We start from the raw sequence: 27915 nt of genomic DNA on the forward strand, positions 1-27915 counted from the left end.
ATATATTTAAAGTTACAAATCCAAAACAAAATTTTAAAGGGGTTTGACCGATGATGACTTGACACATCTACAGACTTATTTCTTCCTGATCTGGCAGTACAGGACAATAGAAAGTATCAGACCAAGTACCTAGAAAATAAGAGGATTAACATGGAATTTAAAGTAAAACACTAGAGATATTATAAATAAAAAGAACATTGTATATGAAAAGATTCTGGCTACTGACAATTCGAATGTTATTTATCTAAGTCATCTCTCTTCCTGGGAAATTAGAGACTCTAACATTGAGAAAATGCTCAGTATTTTTGTGTTTCAATCAGGGTTTTCAGCTAGCAGTCTGCCTCTAACTGGCCCTATTTGATTGTGCAGTAGCAGCTGTCACTGAAGCAACCCACCCTTCTGGAATACACACACCCTTCTGTAGGGCATGGCCATGGAACTCTGGGGACTCAGGCCTCTGGGTCTAAAGATGCCTACTGCTTCTATGAAAAGCTTATAATCATCTGGTTTAGATCATCCACATAAAAATCAAGGAGTCTAGAATTTCTCTTGCCATATTTTTAGGCATCGCCAAGAGGAATGAAAGAAAAAGTAACCCTTTTCTTAAAAAGCTTCTAAATTGAAGGGGAATGGCATCATTCAGGAATTTCCTTTGAAGTGAAAATGTACAGCTGAAAATCTGGGGCATAATTTCCATCTCATTAAGTGGCTCTCCCAAGAATGAGGGACCCCAGCACTTGCCCTAATTGGCTCTGAAGTTGGTGAGTGGCATGCTGCGGCTTTGATGTAGAAATGACAGAACCTGTGTGTATTGCAGATAGAAAGTTTCCTCTCCACCAGCCTCCTCTGAGGGGAGTCAGGGAGAGGATGAGATGCCGTTTATGCTGAGTCATCTCCAGCGCTCCTACTATACGGAGATGTCCTGCTTACTAATTCTTTCCCGGAAATGCTTTTCAAATGAGAACTGCTGCCCAATATTTTTTCCTTCAAAAAAAAAAAAAAATACTGAGGGACTTCCCTGGCCATCCAGTGGTTAAGACTTTGTCTTCCAATGCAGGGGATGAGGGCTCGATCCCTGGTCGGGAGCTAAGATCCCACATGCCTCGTGGCCAAAAAACCAAAAAGAAAACAGAAGCAATATTGTAACAAATTCAATAAAGACTTTAAAAATAGTGCAAGTCAAAAACTCTTAAAAAAAATATTGACACCAATTCTTTGCAAAAATAATGACTTTCATTCAGAATGTTCTAAAAGTCATTCTTTTTGAATGACCGGAGAAAATGTTACAATTTAGTCTTTTGCTTTGGTCCCAAGCCTTAAGTCTGGGAGATGAGTATCAGGGAAGAATCACGAAAATGGGCAAAACAGTGGGATAAGGCAGCTATCATCTTTCACTGTCACATCCGTGAAATAGAAGCCCAGCTTGCATCAGCAGACTAGACAGTTAATACCATACTTTCTTGCATTTCACTGCCTCTGAAAAGAAAATGTATCATTGTTCGTAAAAATAGGTAATAATTAAAAGAGATTCATCCTATAGTAATGTATGCTAAGACTCAGGATAAACTTGCTAAGTAATGTACACGTGCTCCCCATATTCTGAAGCCATCTAAAAAATGTAAAATTATTTTTTCTCTCTTTTAACTGCTCCATTCCTGGGACCATTCCTGGGTCCATTCCTGGGACCTCCTGTCAGGATAACTTTTATCCTACAAAGTGGTGACTATCAGTGTCAATGGCTTTTTTTTTTTTCCCTTAATTAAAGTGAGGAGAGAAAGTGCTGATCATTTTTTGTGCTTGTAAGTTGCTGTAGTCAAATAAGGAGAGATATGATAGTCTGGTTAATGCAGAATAATGAGAATTCCAGTGTCTATAGATAACATTTTCTTACAAAATAAAGCATTTTGCATAGATTTCTAGCATCCTACCTGAGAAGAATCCCTCAGGTATATGTTCTTAACAGAGCCTTGACAAAAACCATCGGCCATTCCATCAGAGCCTATGCCTAAACAGACTAACGCCAATGATGTAAACGTCAGAGGGTGGGTTTTTTCATATGATATTTTTCTATGGAGATAGTTTTAAGTGTATTTTCTGCAGGGAGATATTTGCTTTGTTTGCTTCTTAAAAATATTTATTAGAAGTGTTTTTCTGTCTATATATCTTTATGTTTTCTTGAATTTCAAGTTGGGGAAAAGAGAATGTAGATGGGCCTAAGTGTTAGGCAACCAGTATTAAGACTGTAAGACAGACTGATGGACATTTTTTGGATACGTTTTTATAGAATAGCTACCTTAGCTATAGACTATTTTCAAAGCTATTTTTTAAAGTAAAAATGAGAGGGGATACAAAATGATTTTTCTTTCTCTTCAAATTCCAGAGTGAGGGCAGATTTTCTATTGAGAGAGTGAATGAAAAAAAAATTTCAAACAGTTCTTTGAACCAACCATCGTATCTACATGAAGTCTACAAATCACACTTAACTGGCATAACTTGAAATGGTTATAGTTTGTGATATTACCATGTAAATTCTATATCTAAAAATTCCTCTATGAAAGGTTTTCAGTAAGGTATTTTCATATATATATATATATATATCTTTAGAACAACCAATAGAATATCTAAATATATAACAAATATATATATGGAGTATACCAATTTCATAAAATACTGAAATGCTATTCCTCTTGTAATCTTATTTTCCATCAGATGTCTTTAGATTCTTGGCAATGTCTTTGGCTATGATATGAGAGACATCAATCTTCCCAGCTGATTATGTCCTTTTTTCCCCGGCTTTGCTTTTGAGAAGCTTCTTAAAAGCATCTGTGGGTTGTGGCCAAAGTCAATTGTCTGAATTTGAGTCTAAGATGGAATGTGACACTTATATTGACACTTACATTGAATACCTCAATTATTTTTTTTAATAAACTTATTTTATTTTTGGCTGTGTTGGGGTCATCGTTGCTGCATGTGGGCTTTATCTAGTTGCGGCGAGCAGGGGCTACTCTTGGTTGCGGTGCGCGGGCTTCTCATTGCAGTGGCTTCTCTTGTTGCAGAGCATGGACTCTAGACGCAAGGGTTTCATTAGTTGTGGCACATGGGCTCGGTAATTGTGGCTCACAGGCTCTAGAGTGCAGGCTCAGTAGTTGTGGCGCACGGGCTTAGTTGCTCCGCGGCATGTGGGATCTTCCCAGACCAGGGCTCAAACCCGTGTCCCCTGCGTTGGCAGGCAGATTCTTAACCACTGCGCCACCAGGGAAGCCCTGAATACCTCATTTAAAGCTGGCTCATTTAAAGTCTACTTTACCAACACGTGTGTGTTTTAGTTTATGGATGTGTGAGTACATATGTGTGATTGCTCACTTACATCCACAGCCATTAACTCATATTTCTAAATTAGCATAAACCCAAAATTAGCATAAACCCAATTAGCATAAACCCAAAAGAGTTTATGCTCTTTGTAGAGCATAAACTCTACAAAGCAGAGAAACAAAGGACATTTTACAGTGGGTAGAATTGACAGAAACAGACCTAATGCACAGCACCATTTGACTTTGGTCATATATCAGACATAAAGGAAGACAGCCGCATCTACCAACAAAAAATTCTTCATATTTGGACCTATTCGTTTGGGCTACAAGGAGGTCATGTTTAATAGCCCAATTTGCTTCTCATAGTTCCAGCCCTTTCTCTTATGGTTGGCTGAGAAATTCCACCGGTAACCTAAATGACCACTTAGGACACTAAATTGCTTCAATCTCAGCTAAAGTTACTCTCTGACAGTGATGTGGCACAAGTAAGAGGTAAAAGCTACCAGAAAACCCAAGGAGAACGTTGTACAATATTTCATGAGAGTGAAGTAAAACTCACTTAGCTGAGCAAACCAGCCCGCAGAGGCGTTAACTAGGGAGACACCTAACATCGTTAGGATTCTTGCCAATGCCCTGACGTGGACTGGTGAGTGAATTTGACTCACTTGATATCTAAATTAGCAAGATCTGGGATGATTACAAAAACACTTCCCTGAAATAGTTTTATTTCATCTTTTTGCAAAGAATTTCAGGCCACGTTAAAAAAAAAAAATCCTTCAGGTTCTGAAAACACCATGCCAGAAGAGTCTAGCAAGATAAAAATCCTATACAGCATTTTTTTTTCAAAGTCAATAATCAAATTGATGAGAGTAAATGCAGAAACCTCAAGCAGAGCGTCCTTAAACACTTCTCCAAGTGAGTCCATAGTCCTTACAGTGAGAACATCAAAGTCAACTGTCTAGTTTTTAGAACTTGTTAGATTTCTCTAGACTAGAATAGCAGGAGAACAGTTCTCCACACTCTTGAGCTCAGTTTTTATTTTCTATTTCAAAATCAGAAAGAGGGATAAAAACTTGTAAAGCTTGTGTTTTTATTTTGTTTGGTGCTTCTTCTAACTTCAGGAAACATTAACCCTTGTGCTAGTTTTCAATGGGAAAAGGATATCTGGGACTAAGAACTGTGTGGAAATTAATTCAACTTCTTCCCCCAGGAGAGAGATCACTCAGAAATAATAGCTTCTGCCCTGCCAATTTCCTAAGACGATAATCCCCTCCCCAGACCCAAGGCCAGTAGAGGCAGATGCTGGGCCTTGGGCACTTGGTACCCAGTGCTTTTCTGAAGCACCTGGTTTTTATTTGGCTCTTAGATTTGTTAGAAAAATTTGTTAGAAAAATTAATGAGCAAACAAGGGAATAAACAGAGAATTAATAATGCAAGATAATACTATACCTCAACAGCTGCCAGTCCAAACGCTAGTCCAATAACTATGGAAAGACTTCTTGAAAATAAGCATCTTATCAAAGAAAAGCATGACTGTTAAAAACATTAAAAAATTACCTTTAGTCAAATTTTGACCTTATTTTAGTACAGTACAAATTTTTATTTATTGAGCTAACTTTTTACATTGCTATCAAGGAACATACTCAACAGAAAGGAATTGGATTATTCCCGCCACTCCAAACTCCTTCCCTGCTCCGAAAGGTTATAACTGTTGTGGTTTGTTCATACATTAGGAAGCATTTGAGGAACAAAGTTTTGCTTCAACTACCTAATTACTGAATCTAGGGCTATTTAGTTATAAATACTCATTTTATCCTAACTTCTGATTGTTCATTTTAGAGCTGTTATCACCTTGACTGTGTATTTTTTAGGCTTGTAACCTGCAGCAGAGAGTACCCTCATTGAGGTTTCAGCTAATTATAGTGTAGATTTTCATTTTTTTAATGATTTAAAAAAATTTTATTTATTTTTTGTCATGTTGGGTCTTCGTTGCTGTTCGTGGGCTTTCTCTAGTTGCAGCGAGCAGGGGCTACTGTTCGTTGCGGTGCGCAGGCTTCTCATTGCAATGGCTTCTCTTGTTGCAGAGCACAGACTCTAGGCACGCGGGCTTCAGTAGTTGTGGCACACGGGCTCAGTAGTTGTGGCACATGGGCTCAGTAGTTGTGGCTCACGGACTCTAGAGTGCAGGCTCAGTAGTTGTGGTGCACAGGCTTAGTTGCTCCGTGGCATGTGGCATCTTCCTGGACCAGGGATCGAACCCATGTTCCCTGCATTGGCAGGTGGATTCTTAACCACTGAGCCACCAGGGAAGTCCCTACATTTTCATTTTTAAAACAAGGTTTTTTTCAAAAATCCCTTAATATGTGTCAGGGTTATTTTTACCTTAAAAAGGAAAAAAAATCATTATGTCCACTGTTATGCTCTTACTTTAGACAAAAAGAGAATTTAGAAATTTGTCTCTCTGCCACATTTTTAAACATTTATTCAAACCAGCATGAAATTTCAAGCTTAACATATTTTAGACCAGACCTAAAAATTTCAACAATTGTAAATTATATGAATAATTTAAAAAATGGAAAAATAATATACAATGTAATAGTGTTATTGTCTGTATTGCCAGAAAATATATCATCCCTATGATGGTCTTATATGTGCAAAGGGCTAACAAAATATTGCTATTTGTTAAATAAAATAAAAGTTCTCCATGAGGTTAAGACAGTCTCTTCCCCTTCATTCCTGAATGTAATGGGTTTCTCCATTCTCATCTGATCCAAAGTGGTAAACATTAGAGGAAATTATTACATCATCTAAGATTAACTATGAGATTAATGGTATCTACTGAGTCACATTCATTATATTTTAGGGGTTTTCTCCCCCTCCCCCTCTACATAACCAGGTTATCTTGGCAAAAGGGAGGGGAAAAGAGAAACGTGAATTATGGACATTCCAGATTTCTTATTTTTCCAGACTTCTTGCAAGTGACACAAGGCAGATGGAAGTCTTTCATGAATTTATGATCTTCCTTTTGGGAAACTGGTGCAGCTATAAGTCTATCTTCAGCTGAATTATGTGTGAATTTGGAGGGAATATCTATTATTTTTCAGGATAATGCTAGGGCATTTCAAAATCTATCCTGAGGAAACACATCTTTGAGTTGAATCTTTAACAGGACACAGATAGCAATCTACAATTTAATTTACTAATTTCCTCATTATCCTAAGTGGAAACTCCATTTGTTTACACCATAGTTATTTCCCCTCCTCCTTGTGGATATTGCATCACTAAAATTACATAGAGAGGAGGAGAGTAGGGAGGAATATAAAAATTAATAATGAAAACTTTTAGTGATATTACTTTGATGATGAAAAGACATGGTAGCTCTGTAATCTGGTAGATAACTTCTCCCCCATGTGTTACTTTAAATACTAGTAACAGCAATTTCTCTTCAGAACAGTCTCCTTTATTTTGATAAAATTAGTAAAAGGGATGTGATAGTCAACAGGTGAGACGTTTCCCCTGAGATACTTCCTATTTCCTAATATATAATTAACCTCAGTAGCCATTACTAAACCAATGCTAGACTGAAAATATTCTTTAGGGATTACAGAAATTAACTCACTGAACTATAAAAGCTTCCATGTATCTCTCTCTCATCTAGCCTATAATCTCCTAGAGGGTCCACAAGCATGTCTGATTCCAGCAAGGGTCTGTCTGACACCTAGTAAGCAGTGAAGAATAACAGCAAATAAATGAAACATTCATATCAACTGTCATTTCTGTACACTTCCCTTCCAGGCAGAAGGAACAAATTATGTAAAGCCCTATGGTAAGAGACATATCATGTCCTGCAGGAAGCTGTATCTTGAACCCCAAAGACTGAGTTAAATGGGGTCCCATCATATCCTGTGCCTGGTCCTATCCAAGAAATACCAATAGTTCGTTGGATTGAAGTTGCCTACTTATCTTTCTCTCTTCCCTATTAAAGCATTCACTCTGTGAGTGCAGACATTGCGCCCTATTTAGGAATGGGTCTCCAGCAGTTGGTGAAAGGCCAGTACATAGGAAGTGGTCAATAAATATTTGATGAATTAAGGAATAATAAGAAATATAACATCCACATATTAACATTTGCAAGTGACATAAATATGTCATCTCTACAACACATGAAAGACAAACCTAAGTTTTTCTTTTCTTTTCTTTTCTTTTTTTTTTTGGCTGCACCAAGTGGCAAGTGGGATCTTAGTTTCCAGACCAGGGATGTGCCCGCTGCAGTGGAAGCACAGAGTCGTAACCACTGGACCACCAGGGAAGTCCCCCAAGTTTTTCAATTGACTTTAAAGGCATGAGGCAACTTCTCAATTGGAGCAGTAATTAGGCAAATTGGTAGGTACACTTAACAACCAGAGCGGAAACCTCTAAAGCCCAAGTTATTTCTTTACACCCAATACAATTACTTGAGAAAGAGAAACTTTGATTGGAAAAAGAAAGCTTTACTTTGAAAATTAAAGTGAAAATATAGATTTCTAAGACCTATGTTAAAATAGAAAAATAGAGGAGGATAATGATTAAAGTCACCAAAGATAGGACAAAATAAACTTTTATCTGTTAGCTTGTACTTTGCCTCCCCTTGCAGTAGAATGTTTCTTTGATCTACTAAAGTTGAATTTAAATGATGCCAGACTCATAGAAGAAATAGAATACTTTCATTTTTATATCTACTTTTATCTTTAAATAAGGATTTTTTTTTCATTTGGGAAATTCCTGGGACTTTTATATCATGATTCCCATTGTAATTGCTGCAATTTAATATTTTGTGGAGACTTTCATTGTGGGAAAAAAAAAACAACAGAAGCACTTACTGTGCCAAATTTGATTTGTTCTCACCTGTTTGTAAATAGTTTTTCCATCATACTTTGTACAAGAAGAATCTGATGCACTTGGACATTCACATGACTTGTAATAGTATTGAAAATTATTTCCCCAATCAGAAGCTCCATTGATCAAACCACAACATTTTAACTGTTTGATGAAAAGTAGATATGAAAAACAGTCACGAGAGAAGACAAAAACATTGTCAATACATTGAATCGCATTCTTCCGAAACCACTATTAAGATGTTTCTTATACTAGCATATCGTATAAGTCACCTCACTTAACTCCCTGAATGAAGAAACAAAAATGAAGGAATCTTCCATTTTGGCCTTCATGTTAATGAAGGAAAAAATAGAGTTTCAGATGAAAAAGTCTGAAGAACTTGGAGAGAATATAAAAAACTCACCTTCTAGTTTTTAATGAAAAAAGAGAGGGGCAGAATCAGATTTATGCTTCTTAGGTCTTAGAAAAGAAGCTTCCAGAGAGTTCATGAGAGAGTCAAGGTCTCTTTAAAGAACTTTTACTCAAAAAAGATGAGAGGTTTGAAAAGTGAAATTTCTATCTCATGACCTTTGATCACTTTTGGAGGAGAGGGGGAAAAGAATGAGAGGCAACTCAAAGGCCAAAGAAGATGCTTAGTGGACCTTCCATGAGACTGAATTTTACACGGACATCTGTAAAACAGCTAAGGGGTGAAAATGATGAATGAAACTCTTAGAATAATGTCGGGAAGGTTAAGGCTCAAAATAAACCAAAACATGGCGAAACACTAAGGAAAGTTGTGATCATGTTTGGGGAAGTAAAACAAGAAAGGGATAAGCCCAATGACTCAGAGTAATGGCACATAATATTATTAGATGAAAGAGAGAGGTCATTATCTCATCTTGCCCTATTTGCTTTAATTAGAGAGAAAACTTCTCATGCAGAAAGGTAGAAAAAAATTGAAGAAAATAGAACCAAGACTGGGTGTTTTTCTAAGGCTCAAGTGCATTGCAACGGTAGGCTATTGAAAGGACTTACACTTACTGGCTGGTGACCACGTTACCCATGTTACTTAAACCTCTCTGTGCCACAGTTTCTTCATCTGTAAAATACAGATAATAATAGTCGCTAAGGATAGTATCTAATTCATAGAGTTGTTGGAAAGATAAAAATAGAATACCCATGTGAAGATATGAACTGTTTAGCTCAATGCCTGGCTTGTAGAAAGTACTCAACACGTGTTAACTGTCATCATTGTTGTTTTTGTTTTGTGTTTATTGTTGTTGTTTCCTTTGTGCTCTAACATGAACATGATCTGTTCAACATTGATATCAGTACTTTAGATAACATAAAAAGTGTCTTTTCAACTCTGTAGTTGATATAGAGCTGGGAGTGATGATTAATACATTGGAGAACAAAATGGAGTTCCAAAAATAGTTCAAACAATGGACTTAAACTAACAGGTTCAACTGTGGCAGATATAAAGTCTTGTGCTTTAGGTCAAAGATTTACTTGCACAAATGTATGACTCATTAGACATTCACGTGACAAAGAGCTGGAGATTTCTGATGGTCTCAAGGTCAATCAGTATTAGCAAAGAGAGTAATCTCGAAACAACTTCCTTTCTTGTTTCCATGGTAGACATAATTAATTGCTCACTCTTTCTGATTAAATAATCTTGAATGATATTGATACAGACACTCCAGATCAAAAAGAATATGTCCCACTATATACACTCACAGATCAATCCATTTTTGGAATACAGTATTCCTTAGGGAGGTATAGAGACACACTTACAAAAGACAGAGCAGGAGGTAGAAAGGCTAAACTTGGTATAATATCTAGTCACCAGATCAGATGTGGGAGCAGCTGGGGAAGAGGTTGGTCAGGATGCATTGAAAGTGTGATAGCAGTTGGATGAACAAGGCACTGTTCAGTGAATGATACAACAACCTCTAGACAAGTAGTCATCACTAAGAATTCAAGAGAGGCACATTCCGCTAGTACGTTAGCAGAGAATTTCTGTGGGAATTCCCTGAAAACCAAAAAGAAAGCCACTTAATATCTACAAATTGTCAGTGTGATGGGGCCCCAGGTCACCTAGCCAGAGTCTGGGGTAGGATTCTTTTTCCAAAGAGGCATTACGAAAAAAAAGAAAAGAAAATCCTTGTGGATATACATTTAAAACAAACAAACAAACAAAAAAAGAATAGACAATAAAAGAGAACCATAGTCCTGGGAACGCAAGGAGCTTCAGGCACAGAATTTGTGTACAAGAGCAGAAGTAATTCAAAACTGTGCTATATCAAACAGAACATTTAAAACCCTATGGTTGGCACTAAGCCCTTGGATACCAGGGACAACGTGCAACAAGTGTGATGCAGGACCCAACCCAGAGACCCAGTGGTTACCTGTAGTACATTTTGCCCTAGATCAGCAAGCAGGGAAGATCAAGGATGCTTGGTCCCACCCAGTGGAGAAACTGAGTTGCCTAAATTCTTCCTGCTTTTAAACTTGGATTAATCTGGACTCTAAAGTGGGAATAATCCTGGAGGAGAGAGGATCAAGGAGTACAGCTCTGGGGGAGCTAGGAAAAACACAACACAGAGGAAGTTAAACAGAGACTAACTCATATCAGGTTTCAGCTCCTGGAAATGATGCTTTAAGCAGAATTTTTACAAGCTGGGGTCTATCCAAATAGGAACTGGGGAATGCTCTGGGAAAAAATGTCATCTGATAAATAGTTCAAGAAACAAGTTCAAAATCAAAGCTTTTAGAAGTCATATGAGAAGCCATTTTCAAAGAAAAAATTGCAATATGTAGAAGTAGATTTTTTTTTCCTCTGAAATTCCAGAAGGAAGAACTAAGACTAAATGATATAAATTCTAGGGAGGAAGATTTTGTTTCAAATTAAGAAAGAACACATTAATCATCAGACTTAGATGTAAAGGGAATGGGATGGAATGGGCAAAAATGGGCAAACTTTCAGCTCTTCAATATTTAATTAGAGGGTGTATGAACATAAACATAAAAGACTTCAATTAATGAGAAGTCAGGTTAAATGTCCTGTAAAATCTAGCTCCCCTCTAAGATTAGGAGGATTTCTATGACATATGTGAAATAAATGCTACACGTAGTTAATATGATGGAAATTCTGAGTAAAGAAGGTGTGGTTGGGAGGAGTTTCATAGAGCAATACTTTAGTCAAACCTCAAAGCACATGTAGTATTTGTAAAGAAAGAAAAGTAGTAAGTACATTCCGAGGATGAGGAATGATGCAGAGACAGGAAGGCAGATTTGTTTAAGAGATCCTGAGAAGACAAACCTGGTTGGACTAGAGTGCTTTCTTCATGGAGTAGTATTTAGTAAAGTTAAAATATTAGGTAGGATCCAGGTAGTAGAATACCTTCAATACCTGCCCAAACTTTTACTTTACCCTGAAGACAGTGAAGTAGCCAAAGTAAATACATACATACATATATACTGGAAGGGCTACTGTACTGCTTAAAAAGAATTAGTGAGTCAGACAGATCTGTATTCAAATTCCAACCCCATCACTTGTTAGCTGTCAGACCTCTCGAAGTCGTAATCCCCTCATCTGTCTAATAAAGATAATGAGGATAACGATATTATCCATCTCATAGAGTTGTGAGAATTAAATGAGCTACTGAATGTAAATCTGGTACACACTAAGTAGCAATAAATGATAGCTATAATTAATTTTATGAGAGAAGGGTGGGCATGGAGGCAGAGAAGGAGAGAGAGAGAAACTCCAAGCATCCCAAACACACTATCCTTCTAAATGGTAAATATTAAAATCCTTATTGATCTGGCTCAATCGAGGCTTAATCTTTCATAAACATATCTTCTTAATCTCTGTCCTATGCTGCCTCAGAACTTTGTAAGAAGGTGGGGAAAAATTAGAAATATTCCTGGATTTTTCTTATGGCATAGTGACAGAATAATCAGTCAAAATCTGCAGAAGGGAGAGACGTTTTTCAATCTTTAGAGAATACACCTGTTAAAAATTAAGTAAACAGAGAACTACGTCCAACTCTCCAGATAACTTACAAACTCTAATTACCTTTTCTTGAATTTCAGAAAAGGCTTTCTGGAATGGTTTTCCATTGGGTGCACTCAAAAGATGTACATTAGTCTGGAGAGTCTCTTTAAGAGCACGTTCAGTCTGAAAATTGAAAAGTATTGTTAAATTATTCATGCCAGAAGGTAGCATGTCAATTTTTCAGACTTTTCCAAGATTATTAAGTATCATACGTGTACACACCTTAGATTTGTTAGTAGCTCCTACGATACCTGCCACCACTTGCAGAAGTAGGACCAGAATCAACCCTATGAAAAACTGAAAGAAAAGAAAAGGAATATATATTACACCCAGTACATTCAGTAACATCTAGGGACATTTTGGCACCATGCTTCTTTCTGCAGTTGGGATCATATTACAGTTGGAGTATTAACCATGCTCTTCATTTACTCCATCCTTTGCCTCAAGAATCAAAATTGGGGTCATTACTACTCAGAAACATTCTCTCCAAAGACTGACTAAGGAAAATGGTTAAAACTAAAATCGACTGATAGGACTGTATGCATCAGTATGATGTTGAATGGAGGGAAGTTTGAAAACTTAGATGAAGTTATTTGAATATGATCTTTCTCGTCCTTCATCAAACACAAACTCAAACTTCAAGACAAACTTCAGAACTGAATACAAAACAACATCTCTACCACTATTAGAATCACCTGGGGTCTTGTTATAAATAGAGAGTCCTGAAATCTGCCTCAGATCTACTGAATCCTACTTTTGGAGGATCCCACAAATTAGTTTTTTTGTTAAAACAAATTCTTCAAGTAATTAAATTCCCCAAATTGGGGCTTCCCTGGTGGTGCAGTGGTTGAGAGTCTATCTGCCGATGCAGGGGACACGGGTTCGTGCCCCGGTCCGGGGAGATCCCACATGCCCCGGAGCAGCTGGGCCCGTGAACCGTGGCCGCTGAGCCTGCGCGTCCGGAGCCTGTGCTCCGCAACGGGAGAGGCCACAACAGTGAGAGGCCCACTTACCGCAAAAAAAAAAAAAAAAAAAAAAAATTCCCCAAATTGCAAATGAAGCCTTATTAATCAAAAAGCAACCCACCAGGGATGCTATTAGAGTCCCATTAAAACTCTATCTTTACCTTCCCTCATAATCAACCATCAGTTAAAAATTATTTTTTCAGGGACTAACACAATACTACTTTTATCAGAGAAACAAGTTTAGATGAGCTCTGATAAACTCATGTCAGATTTCTATCTAGTAAATACTTGATGAATTTTTCTAATATTTTTTTCTATACCCATTTATGATTTTCTACTGTATATGTGTTAAAAGTGAATATCTGTGGGTTATCCCAACCCAATCTATCCTTGAAGCTTTCTAAGGGACAAATTTGATTATCTCACACCCTTACAATTTTCTTAGCATGGACTACGATTTGACTGTAGCCCACACCCAGACCCGTCTTCCATTATTTACTGAAAGTAGCCCTTGCACTCTCTAGCCATACCCAAGGCTTTGCAGTTCCCCAAACATGCTAGCATTGTACTGCCAGGTCCTCTCCCTGGAAAGCTCTTCACACACTCACCCGTACAAACACCTTATTCACTTTTGCTTCTGGCTTGAAAGTTCCCTTCTCTATCCTTGCCCTTCTCTTCTTGGGCCACCTTCACTGTTGCTAATTGTTTACTTGTCAGTCTTCCCTAATGGGTTCTAATTGTTTTCATAGCTATGTATCTTTTAGCACAGTATCTGGCACATAGCAGGTACTTAGTAATTGAATGAATGACTGAATGAATAACTAAAATTTGTCTTCTCTCACAGTATCCTCTAATCTAAGATAAATATATTAGCTTCCACAACCAAACCCTCTAAACAAAAGTGAGAGAGTTTCATCAATCTTGGCAAGTCCTTTTGACAGACAACGGGGATGGGAGATAATCCTTAAAGTTTGAAGGTTGGGTATTGGGATTTGTCAGGAAAACTCACCAAAACAAGCACGAACTGGTTTTCTTTCATGGCACCAAAGCATCCCAGGAAACCCAGAATCATGATGGTAACACCCACAACAATCAAGATATTCACAGCAATATAGGGGTTAATGGTAGCAGCCCCAGGACTGAGAATCTGAAAATGAAAAAGATCAATGACAGAAAATCCCTTTTCTTGATGTTTTTTATTCAACAAATATCCACTGGGTAACTACTGTTGTGCCAGGCCCTGTTCTAGGACCTTGAGATACCTCAAGGACGTAAACAAGCAAAAATTCCTGCCTTCAAGGCACTTACATTCTATTCTATTGCGGTATTACTTGTCCAGATAATGTTTCCAATTTTATATTTTTTGAAGATGATATATTGGACGTTGGATGGAAGAAATGAAATAGGCTTTTAAAACATCAATTATTCTAAAAAGCTTAGAAGGACCGGTAGTTTCACCCATGATGTGATCTTTGATTTGCATATTTTGTGTTTTATACCTGACAGTAGCATCATAAAGCATGTTTTTATGGCAGTTTAATTATTTAAATTATAAAGCCTAAGTTCCTCAAACAGATAGACTCAACAATATGAGTGAATCTCAAAAACATTTCATTGAGCTAAATAAACCATATTCAAAAGAGTGATTGCTGTATGATTCCATTCATATGGCATTCAAGAATAGGTAAATCTATGCAAAAATAAACAAATTGGTCCTAATCAAACTTACAAGCTTTTGCATAACAAAGGAAACCATAAACAAAATGAAAAGACAACCTATGGAATGGAAGAAAATATTGCAGGCAATGCGGCTCACAAGGGATAAATTTCCAAAATATACAAACAGCTCATGCAACTCAACAACAAAAAAAACAAACAACCCAATCAAAAAATGGGCAGAAGAGCTAAATAGACATTTCTTCAAAGAAGACATACAGATGCCTAACAGGCACACGAAAGGATGTTCAACATTGCTAATTATTAGAGAAATGTGAATCAAAACTACAATGAGGTACCATCTCACACAGGTCAGAATGGTCATCATGAGAAAGTTTACAAAAAAACAAATGCCAGAGAGGGTATGGAGAAAAGGGAACCCTCCTACACCGTTGGTGGGAATGTAAGTTGGTGCAGTTACTATGGTAAACAGTATGGAGGTTCCTCAAAAAACTAAAAATAGAGTTGTCATATGATCCAGCAATCCCACTCCTGGGCATATATCCAGACAAAACTACAATTCAAAAAGATATATGCACCCCTACGGTCATAGCAGCACTATTTACAATAGCCAAAACATGGAAACAACCTAAATGTCCATAGACAGATGAATGGATAAAGACGATGTAGTGTGTGTGTGTGTGTGTGTGTGTGTGTGAGTGTGTGTGTGTGTGTATATATATATATATATATATATATATAAAATTGAATATTACTCAGCCATCAAAAAGAATGAAATAATGCTATGTGCAGCAACATGCATGGACCTAGAGATTATCATATTAAGTGAAGTAAGTCAGAAAGAGAAAGACAAATACCATATGACATAACATATGTGGAATCTAAAATATGACACAAATGAACTTTTATGAAACAGAAACAGACTCATAGAGAACAGACTTGTGGTTGCTAAGTGGGAGCGGGGTGGAGAAGGGAAGGACTGGGAATGTGGTATTAGCAGATGTAAACTATTATCTATAGAATGGATAAACCACTAGGTCCTACTGTATAGCACAGGGAACTATATTCAATATTCTGTGATAAACCAGAATGGAAAAGAATATGAAAAAGAATATATATGCATGACTGAGTCACTTTGCTGTACAGCAGAAATTAACACAACATTGTAAATCAACTATATTTCAATTTTAAAAAGTATCCATTTGGGGAATAAATAAAAAAGAATAGGTAAATCTAAGCTATGATGATAGAAATCAGAGCAGTGCGGCCTTTGAGCAGAGTATAAAGGAAAGAAGGAACTGACTGCAACGGGACATGAAGGAACTTATATTATGAGTTAATACAGATGCTTTGCATTTTGATTGTAATAGTGATTACATAGGTCTATACATTTGCCAAAACAAACAAAAATTTAAACTAAGAAAATAAGATAAGTCTAGTTTCTAATATTCCATATCAAGTCTATCTCCTTGTTCCCAGGAAGTATAGTCTATAGAGTCTTCCAGAGACTCTTTATTTTGACTGACTATTTAGTAATGGGATATTGTGGAAAATATCCTAGGGCCCATTACGATGGGTTGGGCTACCCATTCTGCATAATTTGGTTCTTTTCTGCCCCACATGTATTCTCTTCATCACTTTCATAACACCTAGCCTCAATCTATCTCTTTCTCTACAGATATGTCCAGAAGTAAATCACAATTAAAAAGTGAAACCTTGTTCCTCTGTTATATTCGAGTGCTATGTGTAGCCCATCTACCTCTTATGACCTCTATCTACTGGGCTATTTCTAGGTAGAACACTAGGTCTTACACTAGCTCAGAGACTGCCTCTTGGAATCTGCTGCACAGCATGTAGACTAGCTCCTTTAACAGGAAATACCAAAATAAAAAACAAAACAAGCAAACACACACATACTACTATTCATGATCTTTACATTTTTAAAGACTTTTTAAATCAACTCATAGCCTAGACAAAACCTTTATTTGATAATCAGGAGGAAGGAATATGCTAAAGTTGTAAGAGCACTAAAAACTAAAATCTATATTCCAGTCAGAGTCTTTATAAATAACTAAGTTTCTAACCATAGAACAGTCAACTAACTCTACTGGGCTCCAGTTTCTCACTTATAAAGGTATCAGCCTCTGTGATACCTAAGGCTTCCTTTGTCTCTAAGAGTCTATGCTTACAGATGATGTTTCGATTTACATATTTAGAAAGCTGGGTTATGTCCTAAAGATTTTCTTTTTGTCTCTTTTTCAGGTTTTCTGGTTGTTTTGTTGTTGTTGTTGTTGTTGGTTTGCTTGTTAAGACTGGAGCTAAGAAATCAGTTTCGTTAATAAACAGGCATGGTAACTGAGTCAAAATAGGTAATGACAAAAAAAAACCCCAAAAAGCAGCATTAGAAACCCCATTCTTCTACTCACCATCAAAGACTGCTTCACTCGCACATTATGGCCAATGCAGGAAAACCCTAAGTTATCTAAGACAGTTTAAGCCTCAATGGCTGAGTTATGAAGACTTGGTTAGTCAGTCCAGATATAGAAACAGTAGGTCAAATACCTACCAGTGAGACCTGGATAGTGCGGCCAGCACTTATTTGGCAGGTAATGAGGCACTTCTCTGAGACTGATCTGGGCAGAGTGACCCACTGCCAGAGTGGCCAGAAAGCCATGTGTTGGCTACCTGAGGATCACTGCTTCAAGTCCAGCCCAACAAGTGGCTATTCTTATTCAGAAAAGAAATAGAAATCTGAGTTCAGGTATTTGTTCCAGGGGAGAGACAGCAGAGTTTTAAAAGCTGTCTTGGATGAACACTGTCTCTGTGTGTCTTACAACAAGGGGAGAATTTCTACAGGAAGGGACACGGCTGAACTTTGAAGAGAGGGCTGAGGGTCTTCTTTGGATTATAAAGGATCTCCTGGGACAAGGATGGTTGTGCATACGTTTTGCCTCCTGCAGGGCTGAGTTCATCCTGATGGAGAACAAGGCATCCCTAAGAGACACTTTAGCACCAAAAGCTTTGCTAAAAGATGTTCATAAAGACATCCTGACATCCTTGTTTTCTGTGTTTGCACTCAGGTTTCTCCTTCTAAAACTTCTTCCTCTGTTTTTCCACTAGTAAAATTCAGTTTTCTGCACAGTCTTGATTCTTTGTCACTGACTTTGAATAAAAATAAATCAAGCCAATTTCACGTAAGTCAAGCTGGTTAAAATCGTCCTGGAAGATACTGACTTTTGTTTAGGGTTAGAGGCTGACAGAGCACAAGAGTCAAAATGTAACTAAAGATGCTGCCTAGCTCTATTAAATCATTCTTATCCCCAGATTCATAGTAACACCCTCTCAAGGACAACAGTTCTTTAATACATTCAATGTGTGTGATTTCTTAGACTAAACACCAAGTTTGTTTACCAGAAGCACTGGGGGGAAATAAAATGTTCCCATATCAAACAGAAATAAAATAAAATTTAAAAATAAAATACAGGCTGCACACACATCTCAAAAAGGCCAAAGCACCATCTAAATCAATAGCTTTTAATCTCTGTGCTTAATTATGAGTCCCAACGTCAAACATCACCTTCTAAATGATTCTAAGAATCTTCAAATACTCTTCTAGGACTCAAATCCCAGAGTCCAAGGGCATCAAGAAGTCACAGATATATTTATATCACTATAAAACAACAAATGAAATCCTGATGGACTAGAATGTTACCAACTATTGCCACACCTATGCCCCATTCAACTTCTTCACCATGGTAAGGCACAGAATGAAGAGGCAGCGAATTGCCACTGTGACTCTCTGGGTTCTCTAATGGTAGAAAGCAAATTTTAAGGAAAAAGAAAAGGAAAGGAAAGAGAGAAGAGAAAATAAAAGAAAGGGAAAGGGAAAAAGGAAAGGAAAGGGAAAAGAAAGAAAGAGACGGGAGAGAAGGAAGGGAAAAAAGGCAGGAAGGAAGGAAAGAAAGAAGGAAAAGAAGGAGAGAAACGGTGAGAGAGCAAGAAAAAAAAGTCCAAAAAAACCAATCCTTTTAAAAAGGGAATCAGAACAGATGTCAATTTGCTTTTGCTTTTAATATTTCTTTCAACTAGGCTATGCCCAATGGCATGTAACTGCACCGTGGTATAAGTTTTAATAGAAAATGCATTACCTTAATTTCTGTTTTAATAATATCTTAATAATTATTAAATAGGAATCAACATTCCTCTTAGAGAGGGAAACTTTATTTAGGCAAATACTTCGAAAGGGCCCTAGGAGTACATGTGAGCCTGAATAGTGGCAAGAGCCCAGATAACAAAGAACAAGGTAACTGCCCTGCGTGAGATAAGAATCGTAACTTGCGGGGCGGAACACCCCTGGGAAGAAGCGAGCTGGGAGAATGGAAGCAGGGGAGCCAGGAAATGGTGCCAGGCACTGTGTTAAGTGAAACTGACAGACCAACCCTCCCACATGCTCACCCTGCTCCCACCCACCACACACACAATCTTTCCACACTTGTGACACTGTGGTACAGAACAGAGACAGTGTGTGTGGAATCCAAAGACCAGAGCTAGAATTAATTGTAGGAACTAAACTTCCTCCAGACCCACAGAAATCTTGGTAAGACCTTTGCCACCCATGGAACGGTGTGTGGTGGGGCACAGGGGATCATGCTAATCTTATCTTGATGTCAGGAGGCTGGACATTGCCGGTCAACTCCTGAGTTACACCGGTGACCAGCCTCTTGCTGTTACAAGGGGTTACCCTCAATACCAAGTGCCCCAAGTAATTACCAACTATCTTTGTACTTTGCTGCCTTTAAAACACAGATTCAAATTCTTCTTCTCCAAGAGAACCTGTCACCTTCTTTTCTTTTGGATCACTACCCCACCTTGGGAATCAGCCAAATTATTGTCAATACCTTGTACAAAAATTGCTCTTGGTGGGGAGGCAAGGTGGTCTATATCCTCTAGATAACTTCAGGCTGCACTTCAGCAAATAACGAAGGAGGCTAATTTCTGCTTTGGCCCCTTCCCGCCTCCTCTTTCATTCCCATCTTCCTATTAGGGGAATAACATCTTCTCCATTCTCTAGAAGGATTGATCAATGCCTAGCACAGTGCCAGGCACATAGTGGGTAATTTTGATTAATTAAATTTAATTAAATTATAAAATCACAGATCAGCACAAATGATTACATGAGGCAGTTAAGGAAATGCTATAGAAATATTTTTTTATTATTATTATTACTGTCATTACTTTCATCATTATAAGAGAAATAAACTACTTTGGCAGCGGAGAAACTTGTATTTACTTACCTCTGGACCATCTTTGCCTGCTCGTAGCCAAATTGCTACTGCCAGGATTGAGGCACCGCATAGCTGCGGAAAAAAGAAAATATGTTAGAGTACGCCCAAGATAAACTACAACTCTAATTCCACGCACCTCTAGCCATCTGGTAACAATGGTTTATCATTAATTCTACCATTACAACCTAAAAGACATAAATGAGGCATATTTATGTGTAGATAATTGCTAAAATGTTCTGTTGTAATTGGAAAGTTTGATAAGAATAATCTGTTTTCCATCCACTACAGGGGAGGGGAAAGATGGTTTTCCATGTTTCAACTCTTAACTGCGTTTCTGCTAGATTTTAACATACAAAAGATAAGTAATAACAGTTTAAAGACAAAATATCCTTATTGGGCCTCTGGGTTTGTCTTTGAGAAGCTGTCTTAGACCATAAAGGAAGGGAATAACTGATTAATCACCAAACGTTCCTTCAAGATTCAAGAAGTCGGGGTGTAGAGGGAACAGCAGAACATTTGACAACATTTGCTGTTAAGCAACAAGGGTTTACGACACTTTTTGTACCCAAATAAGCTCTTTTAAAAATAAGCTCTTTTAGGTAGTAAAGAGAAGAGGAACAATGAGGAACAGTATTTAAAGTCTTAAATTCCTTTAATGACTTTACCAGATTATTTAATTTGGACCAAGACCAACACATAAAATGTGAAACACATTTTACTTTAATGTAAGAAAAAACCTTGTCTTTCAGCTTTGTTTTTGTTTTGTTTTGTTTTTTAAGGTATAGATGTTGTGGCCTCAAAAAATAAAAAAATCAAAGATCTATTATTAGATAGAGATGTTGAGAACAAGCTTGGTAACATACCAGACACAGCAGTAGACTCTGGAGGAGTTTCTAGACTATTCTGGCCTTAGGGTTCTCTGACAGAGAAATACCTGAGTCCTCCAAACCCCATGACTTTGTAGTATCATTGCTTTCATGTATGGTTGGGCCATATGCCCAAAACCCCCAAACAGCAGTTTCACTTAACGGCTTCTCATTACGTTTGCTTTGGGAGTAGAGTCGGGGCTTTTGTGAAAGGAATAGGGAGTGCAAACAGCAGCTGAACCTATGCTCCCTAAAAGATCTCAAAATTCATCTAGGTTCAAGCCCTTTATTTCAGATTAAAGAAACTGGAATCCCAAATGATAACAACGGTCACATGGTGAAAATCCAGCAGCACTCCTAATCTAGCCCCACCCTTACTACATGCTTCAACTCCTGCAAAACAACAAATGCAATGGAAAACCAAAGCTTTTTACCAAAGAGCTCTTTGCCAAATCACCGAATCACCTATACAACTTAATTATCTTATAGGTGTGCACACGCACACACTATAAACTGCAAATCTTTGAATAAACAGCTTTAGAGCCTGAAAACTCTCCTTATTTCTTTTCCTCTTTTCCACTAAATCCTAATTTCATTTGCAGATGGAGATAAATGCTCATTTTAGTGGTTCTTTGTTAATAAATAAACCTGCAAGAATTTATATCAAATGATAATGAGACCCTCTGTGATTTTCAGTCATTTTATAACAGTTGGATTTTTTGTTTTTCCAATTTGTTCACTGATATTTTTCTTTCTCTTTTTTTCTCCTTTCATAGGTAGATTTACATTGTTTGTCTTAATAGTCACTCTGGCTTTCAGGTTTAAATGAAAATAACATTATCTGAATAGCTATTATGATTAGCATCTTAATCTGATGTTTTTATAAAACTATCGATGAGAATATTTTAAGAAATGTATCATAATTTGCTAATTAAATTAATTAAAAGTAATTGGTTTTCTATCAAGAACAATCAGTGTAGAGCCATGATTGATACTAACCTGTTTTATCCCAATTGTTATAAGATTGATCATCATAATTGTTCTTTGAGTCCTTTCTCCAGTTTGGCTTTAAGGGTTTGCCCCTGATCTTTTTATAATGTTTTAAATAATTTGGAGTATGAATTAAGAAATAAGCATCTAGGTATGTCCTTCTTTCTGTTGATAAAGTTGTACAAGGAAATTAGCTGATGTGTTAGGCCCCCAGGTTAGGGGGTTAGGTTAGGTCCCCAGCCATCAGTGGACACTGCAGAACTTACTAGGCCTACTCCCCACTACCCCTTTCTGGTTTCTCTTTGAAGAAAGTCACTGTTGTTGCCATTCAGCTCTCATGGAACATCCTTCTTTTTATGAAATTAGGATGCAGTTGGTCTGAGCCAGCATTCTAAGAAATTACGTAATTGATGTTTGCTTATGAATATGCTATGGACTGAATTATGTGCCCCTAAATTCATATGTTGAAACCCTAATCCCCAATGTGGCTGTATTTAGAGATAAGTACCCAAAGTGGAGGCCAGACTCAGGGTGAGCATCTCCCTCCAGCCCCACAGATTCCTTGCCCCACGAGGCCAGAGGAGGATAAGAGTAGGACTAAAATACTATCACACCAGATTCCAATATTTTTAAATTAAAAATCAATACGATTGTTGGAATTGGGAAAACAGCATTAATTGAATTATTATTGTGTGTCAGTCCTTGGTCACAGGCTTTCATAAAGTATCTTAGTTAATCTTCACCATTGACCCTGCTGCGTAAAATTACCATCCTCGTTTAACAAGTGCAGAGACTGAGGCAAAGAAAAATCAAGGAACATGTTCCAGGCCACAAAGAAATGTAGATTCAGGATTTGAATCTCAGTCTGCCTGTTTCTTCAAAATCAACTTTCCAACATTCTTCTAATTTATGATAGAAAAATTTCTGTCTTATCATAATTCTTGCCATTTTATGTCTTCCTCTGTTTCAAAATCCAAATTGGAATTTATTCATCACTGCAGAGTGGTTTCATACTCCTGACTCATAAAAAAGCCTGTACAATGATGGCTGAAATGTCTGTTTCTTAAACATTTACTTAGCATTATTCTGAGTTCTTTATATGTATTAAACCATCTAAACTTCACAACAACCCATGAAGTAGATATTACTACTATCCCACTTTTACAGATAAGGAACTATAAAGCACAGAGAGGTTAACCAATTTCCCCAGGGCCACACAGCTGGTGGTGAAGGAGGTGAGGTTCAGCTCTTAGCCTCTGGGCTCCAGTGTCTTTGTCACTGTTTAAGTTCCAAGCTGACTGCATAGTGGCAGGCAACCACTGTATTTACAAAATTCACACATTTCATCCATAGTCAAGTCTATCTTGGGGGATTTCATCAATCAGAATGAAATATAATTGCACCTTATTTTTCAGTTATCCCATCTCATAGTTATGTCTGCTCTGCTTCAACTCTCTTCATTGCGCTCGGCACAACCAATCTAGCGTCCCAGGTACCATATAAAATACAACGATGACATTGAAATGCTGGTTCTTGAACTCTCTCAATTCCTGACTTCCTTCTGCTCTCTTCAAAACTCTTCATGGTTGGCTTCCTTCAGTTGCTAACACCTTTGGCTTTACAGCTTGTCTCCTTCTCACCTTCCCCCATTTGGGTTTGGTAATGTTACGTCACTCTGCTTTCCTTCATAAAGAGCCAGCCTTTCCACAGCTCTCTGCCTCTGGCAATGGTTCCACTGAATCTGTGGGCTAAAGGCCCTGTTTTCCATGCTTACCCAGACCCCTAAGACGCTCCAAGCATCCACAACACTCCCATGCCTGACTTATCTATGAGGAGCATATGAAAATGTGGGCAGTTTATCTGTTTTGACACAAGACTCAGAGAAATAGGTTTTGCACCTATGATTTACCTATTATCTACCGCACCTCTAATTCACTCTAATTTGCATCAAACTCTAGCATGAGTGATTAGGAATGATTTTTACTTTCTCACGTTTTTCTTCAATTACTAATTCTAACAAATAGAAATCACTGCGTATTTATGTGGCATATCTCAAGTTCTCTCACAAAAGAAACTGGTATGTTTAGCTTAAATGACCATATGCATACTTTAGAGATATTCCAACATCTGGCCCTACTTTGCAAAGGCTTAGTTTCTCTAAAGTTACACCAGAAAGAATTCATTTGAAAACATAAGGCCATGGATGTCTACAAGAAAACCACATCAGCGGGACCGTAAAATATTTGCTTAAGTAAACATTAGAAATGTGACAAATTGCTAATTTCCTATGAAGGATTATAAAATTCCAGCTGAGAACTCTGGGCTGGGAGTAGAGGGGAGAGTAGAAATAGGAATGGTTCCCGAACCTCACAGACTCCTGCTCTAACTTTTGAATGAAAATATGGATGTCACCTGTTGGCTGAGAAGTTATCATTGGTCTTTACAACTGTTGCTCTTACTCAAGATGTCTCATATAAAGATTATAGGTCCCTTCCCATCACTATGCTGATGGGAAGAACAAGGCCTTTTAAGGGAAGTCAGAAATATCGAACTGAAATCCGTGGCATCAGAAAGACTTCATTATCAGAAAAACAGAGATAACGGTAACCATAAAATAATCAGAGCTCTCCAGGAAAGCAGTAACAATGACTGGGTACAGTATTGTACAGATGTCTACAACTCACCTTGTACTCTTATATCAAATTTATAATCCTGAGCCTATAACATACCCCTTTCCTAGACTGTCTTTTTCATTTCAGTTTAAAATTCAGATCTGTTTCAAATTCCTATTAGCTACTGAATAGCTATTCATTAGCTATTTAATGAAATACTGACCTCTGATGTATTTATAACAGCCATCAACACTTTGTATGCTGTTTTTATACAACATGGATATATTTTGACTATTTCATAATTTGAGGATTGCGACTAGTTTGAAGACATTGAGAGGTTATTAAAGTAGAAGCCATGCATTTATTAGCATATTTATATTTTGGTTTGTTTAAATGGCCCATATATATTCTGCATCATAAAGAGACAATGGTTGCAGCTTTTTAGAAACAGATATCAAGACTTCTTGGAGAAATGCTGATTCCAGGTCTGGGGCAGGAAATAGGGAAGTGAGCCTGGAACATCTTATCATCCCAAATAGTGAAGAAGTTATCAAAGTTATTAGGGTCACATCAAAAGGACTCAGGAGCCAACTTGAAGACTCTCCCACTGGCCAAAAATGGAATAAATTGCACATCAACGAGGATAAGAACTGTGATGGTATTTAAATCTATTATTTCATAAGGATATTTAAAGAAATACTTGCTTATCACCGTTGTATGATACCAGAAAATAAACTCATCATTTTGAAATCTGTTGAGTAAAGAGTAAGAAACAGGGCTTCCCTGGTGGTGCAGTGGTTGAGAGTCCGCCTGCTGATGCAGGGGACACAGGTTCGTGCCCCGGTACGGGAAGATCCCACATGCCGCGGAGCGGCTGGGCCCGTGAGCCATGGCCGCTGAGCCTGCGCGTCCGGAGCCTGTGCTCCACAACGGGAGAGGCCACAACAGTGAGAGGCCTGAGTACCAGAAAAAAAAAAAAAAAAAAGAGTAAGAAACATTTATGCTGCCTTTCTTAAAAAATAAAAACTGGGCACTAATGGTAACCAATTAGTAAATGCTAAATCTCTCCTTATTGAAAGTATTCCAGCTAGTAAAGGAAGAAAATGATAGAAATAGTATGTCACCAGTTTGAAACTCAGTGAACTGATGGGTTGAGGTTCTTAAGCATCAATAGCTACTAACATCACAAAAAGTGAGATGGTCAGACAGTATACACCTCTTGATGAAAGAACAAAATATCACTTATAAGCTAGTTGTGCCCCATCCCCCGAAATAATATCCTGAATCTTATCAAACTGCCAAGTGCAACTACTAAGTTAGAGATAACACAGAAGACAAGGGAACATGTTAAACTATACCGTGGGTATGCAAATAGCAAAATCCAGATCACAGAAAATGCAATAGGACAAACCAAACACACAAGTACATAAAACTTCCCGGGTGGGGGAAAGATGAAGATGGATGGAGAACCTAAAGATGAAAGTTGACATAAAAGATATATCAACCAATCAATCACAGTCGTGGACCTTGTTTGTATTCGGATTCAAAGAGGAACATTTGTGAGGCAATTGGAAATTTGAACCCTGGATAGACACTTGATAATCAGTTTTAAAATTCTTATTAAGTTTTTAGTGTGATGACATCGTGGATACATTTTTTCAAAAAAAGAATTATTTGTCTTTTAGAAATATACACTAAAGTATTTACAGATGAAATAGTATATCCAGGATTTGCTTCAAAATAACATGGAGTGGGGAAAGTGGATGAGAATATGGACCGGGAAAGATTGGCCACGGTTTCATGGCTTTGGGGGCTGGATGACGGGGTTGATTATCCTTTTCTATTTTGTGAATGTTTGAGGTTCTCCACAATAAAAAGTTAAAAGCAAAACCAACCAAAGTACATAGGAATTTCTTTGTTTATATTCTAATCTCAATGTTTAACCAATTTTAAATATTTCAAGGGAAGAAATTTATCAGAACAAACTTTTAAACTCTGGCATATATTCATGAGCTTCATTTAGTATTTGCAAAAGCAGCCCATTTTTCTAAGGAAAAGAGGAAGTACGAAGAACAAACCTTTCTTATTTTATTCATTTATAGTCTCACTTACTTACTTACTTTACCAATATATATCACTTGTACTCATTAGGGCTACTGACATTGAATGGAAAGTCATTCTAGACAATAAGACTATATTCATCTATTTAAGTTTAGCTAGGTACATCATTATTTTAACAGGACAGAAATTTACCAACATGTAGATACCAGCTGCCTGTTTACTAAAGATAACCAGGTAAAAAACAAAACCAGAACTTTCTCCTGCTTATACTGCATAAGCCATTTTTTAATCCAGTACACAAAATAATTTTTTATTTAAGTATTTTGGGCTATTTCTACTGACTTACTTTTGAACAATCTTTAATTGCATCATTTATATTACAAACGATAACATCAATTTTCGAACATCCCAACATCCAACATCCCTTAACCACTTTGCCTTTCCATGTTTCAGTTTTCAACTTTCCAATGTTAGATTTTGCTTATCAATTTATTTGTTATTTCTTATGTCTACAGACTTTCAAGAGAAACATAAGAGCTGGCTAAAACACAAACCCTGTTGATTAAAAGATGGGGCAATGACACATCAAAATACTAACTTTAAACTTCTGATACAAAACTAGTGCCTTAGTTTAATCTTTCCATGATTAAGTAACTTTACTGTTTCTCTTTAAAGTTTAGCATGACCATTGTTTCTTCTTTGGATCTCTGAAAATGATCCTCTTCTCACGTCTTTCTCATCACACCCCACCATTCACCTGTTTCAAACCCAGATGTAAAGGTTAGAATTTAGGAGCTAGGCTCCAAATGGAATCAAATCAGATTTTTCCCACAGGGTCCTTAAACTAGGGAGGCCTGAATGATATACAACTAAGAATTGTCTTTTAGTTAAGGGGTATTTTTTTCCCTCTGTGATTGTTTTGTAACAATATCAAAACATTTATGAAATGTTTACCCCCACAGAACCCGAAGTGCACTTTTTTGAGTCATTGGCTCATTTTCAATTACTGAAATAACCAAAGAAAGAACAAACACATCCAAACAAGTAAATGGAAAATACACTCTCCTCCTCTTCTGTTTCTCTAGTGCAGAGTCTGTTCTCATTTATGATATTTATGATATCAAGATCCCCTTTCTTGCATAAAATTGATCATTACAAGAAAAACACTCACCCAGGACACGAAGTTGAAGATAAACATAGAATATTTTATACAGACACTCACACCTGCCAT

At 37.3% G+C, this 27915-nt stretch overlaps 1 protein-coding gene across 1 annotated transcript; it reads right to left on the reverse strand.

Annotated features, from left to right (window-relative positions):
- On the reverse strand, positions 1-27915 carry TSPAN8 (tetraspanin 8; the record flags this gene model as incomplete). The annotated part of the gene is made up of 8 exons (XM_082666173.1): positions 1-129; positions 4761-4844; positions 8196-8330; positions 12250-12351; positions 12451-12525; positions 14203-14340; positions 20165-20227; positions 27856-27915. 8 exons carry the CDS (start codon positions 27913-27915, stop codon positions 76-78), a joined length of 711 nt encoding a protein of 236 aa, XP_082522299.1. The 3' UTR covers positions 1-75.

Source organism: Grampus griseus (genome assembly GCF_964374135.1).
Source record: "Grampus griseus genome assembly, chromosome: 11".
NCBI lineage: Eukaryota > Metazoa > Chordata > Mammalia > Artiodactyla > Delphinidae > Grampus > Grampus griseus.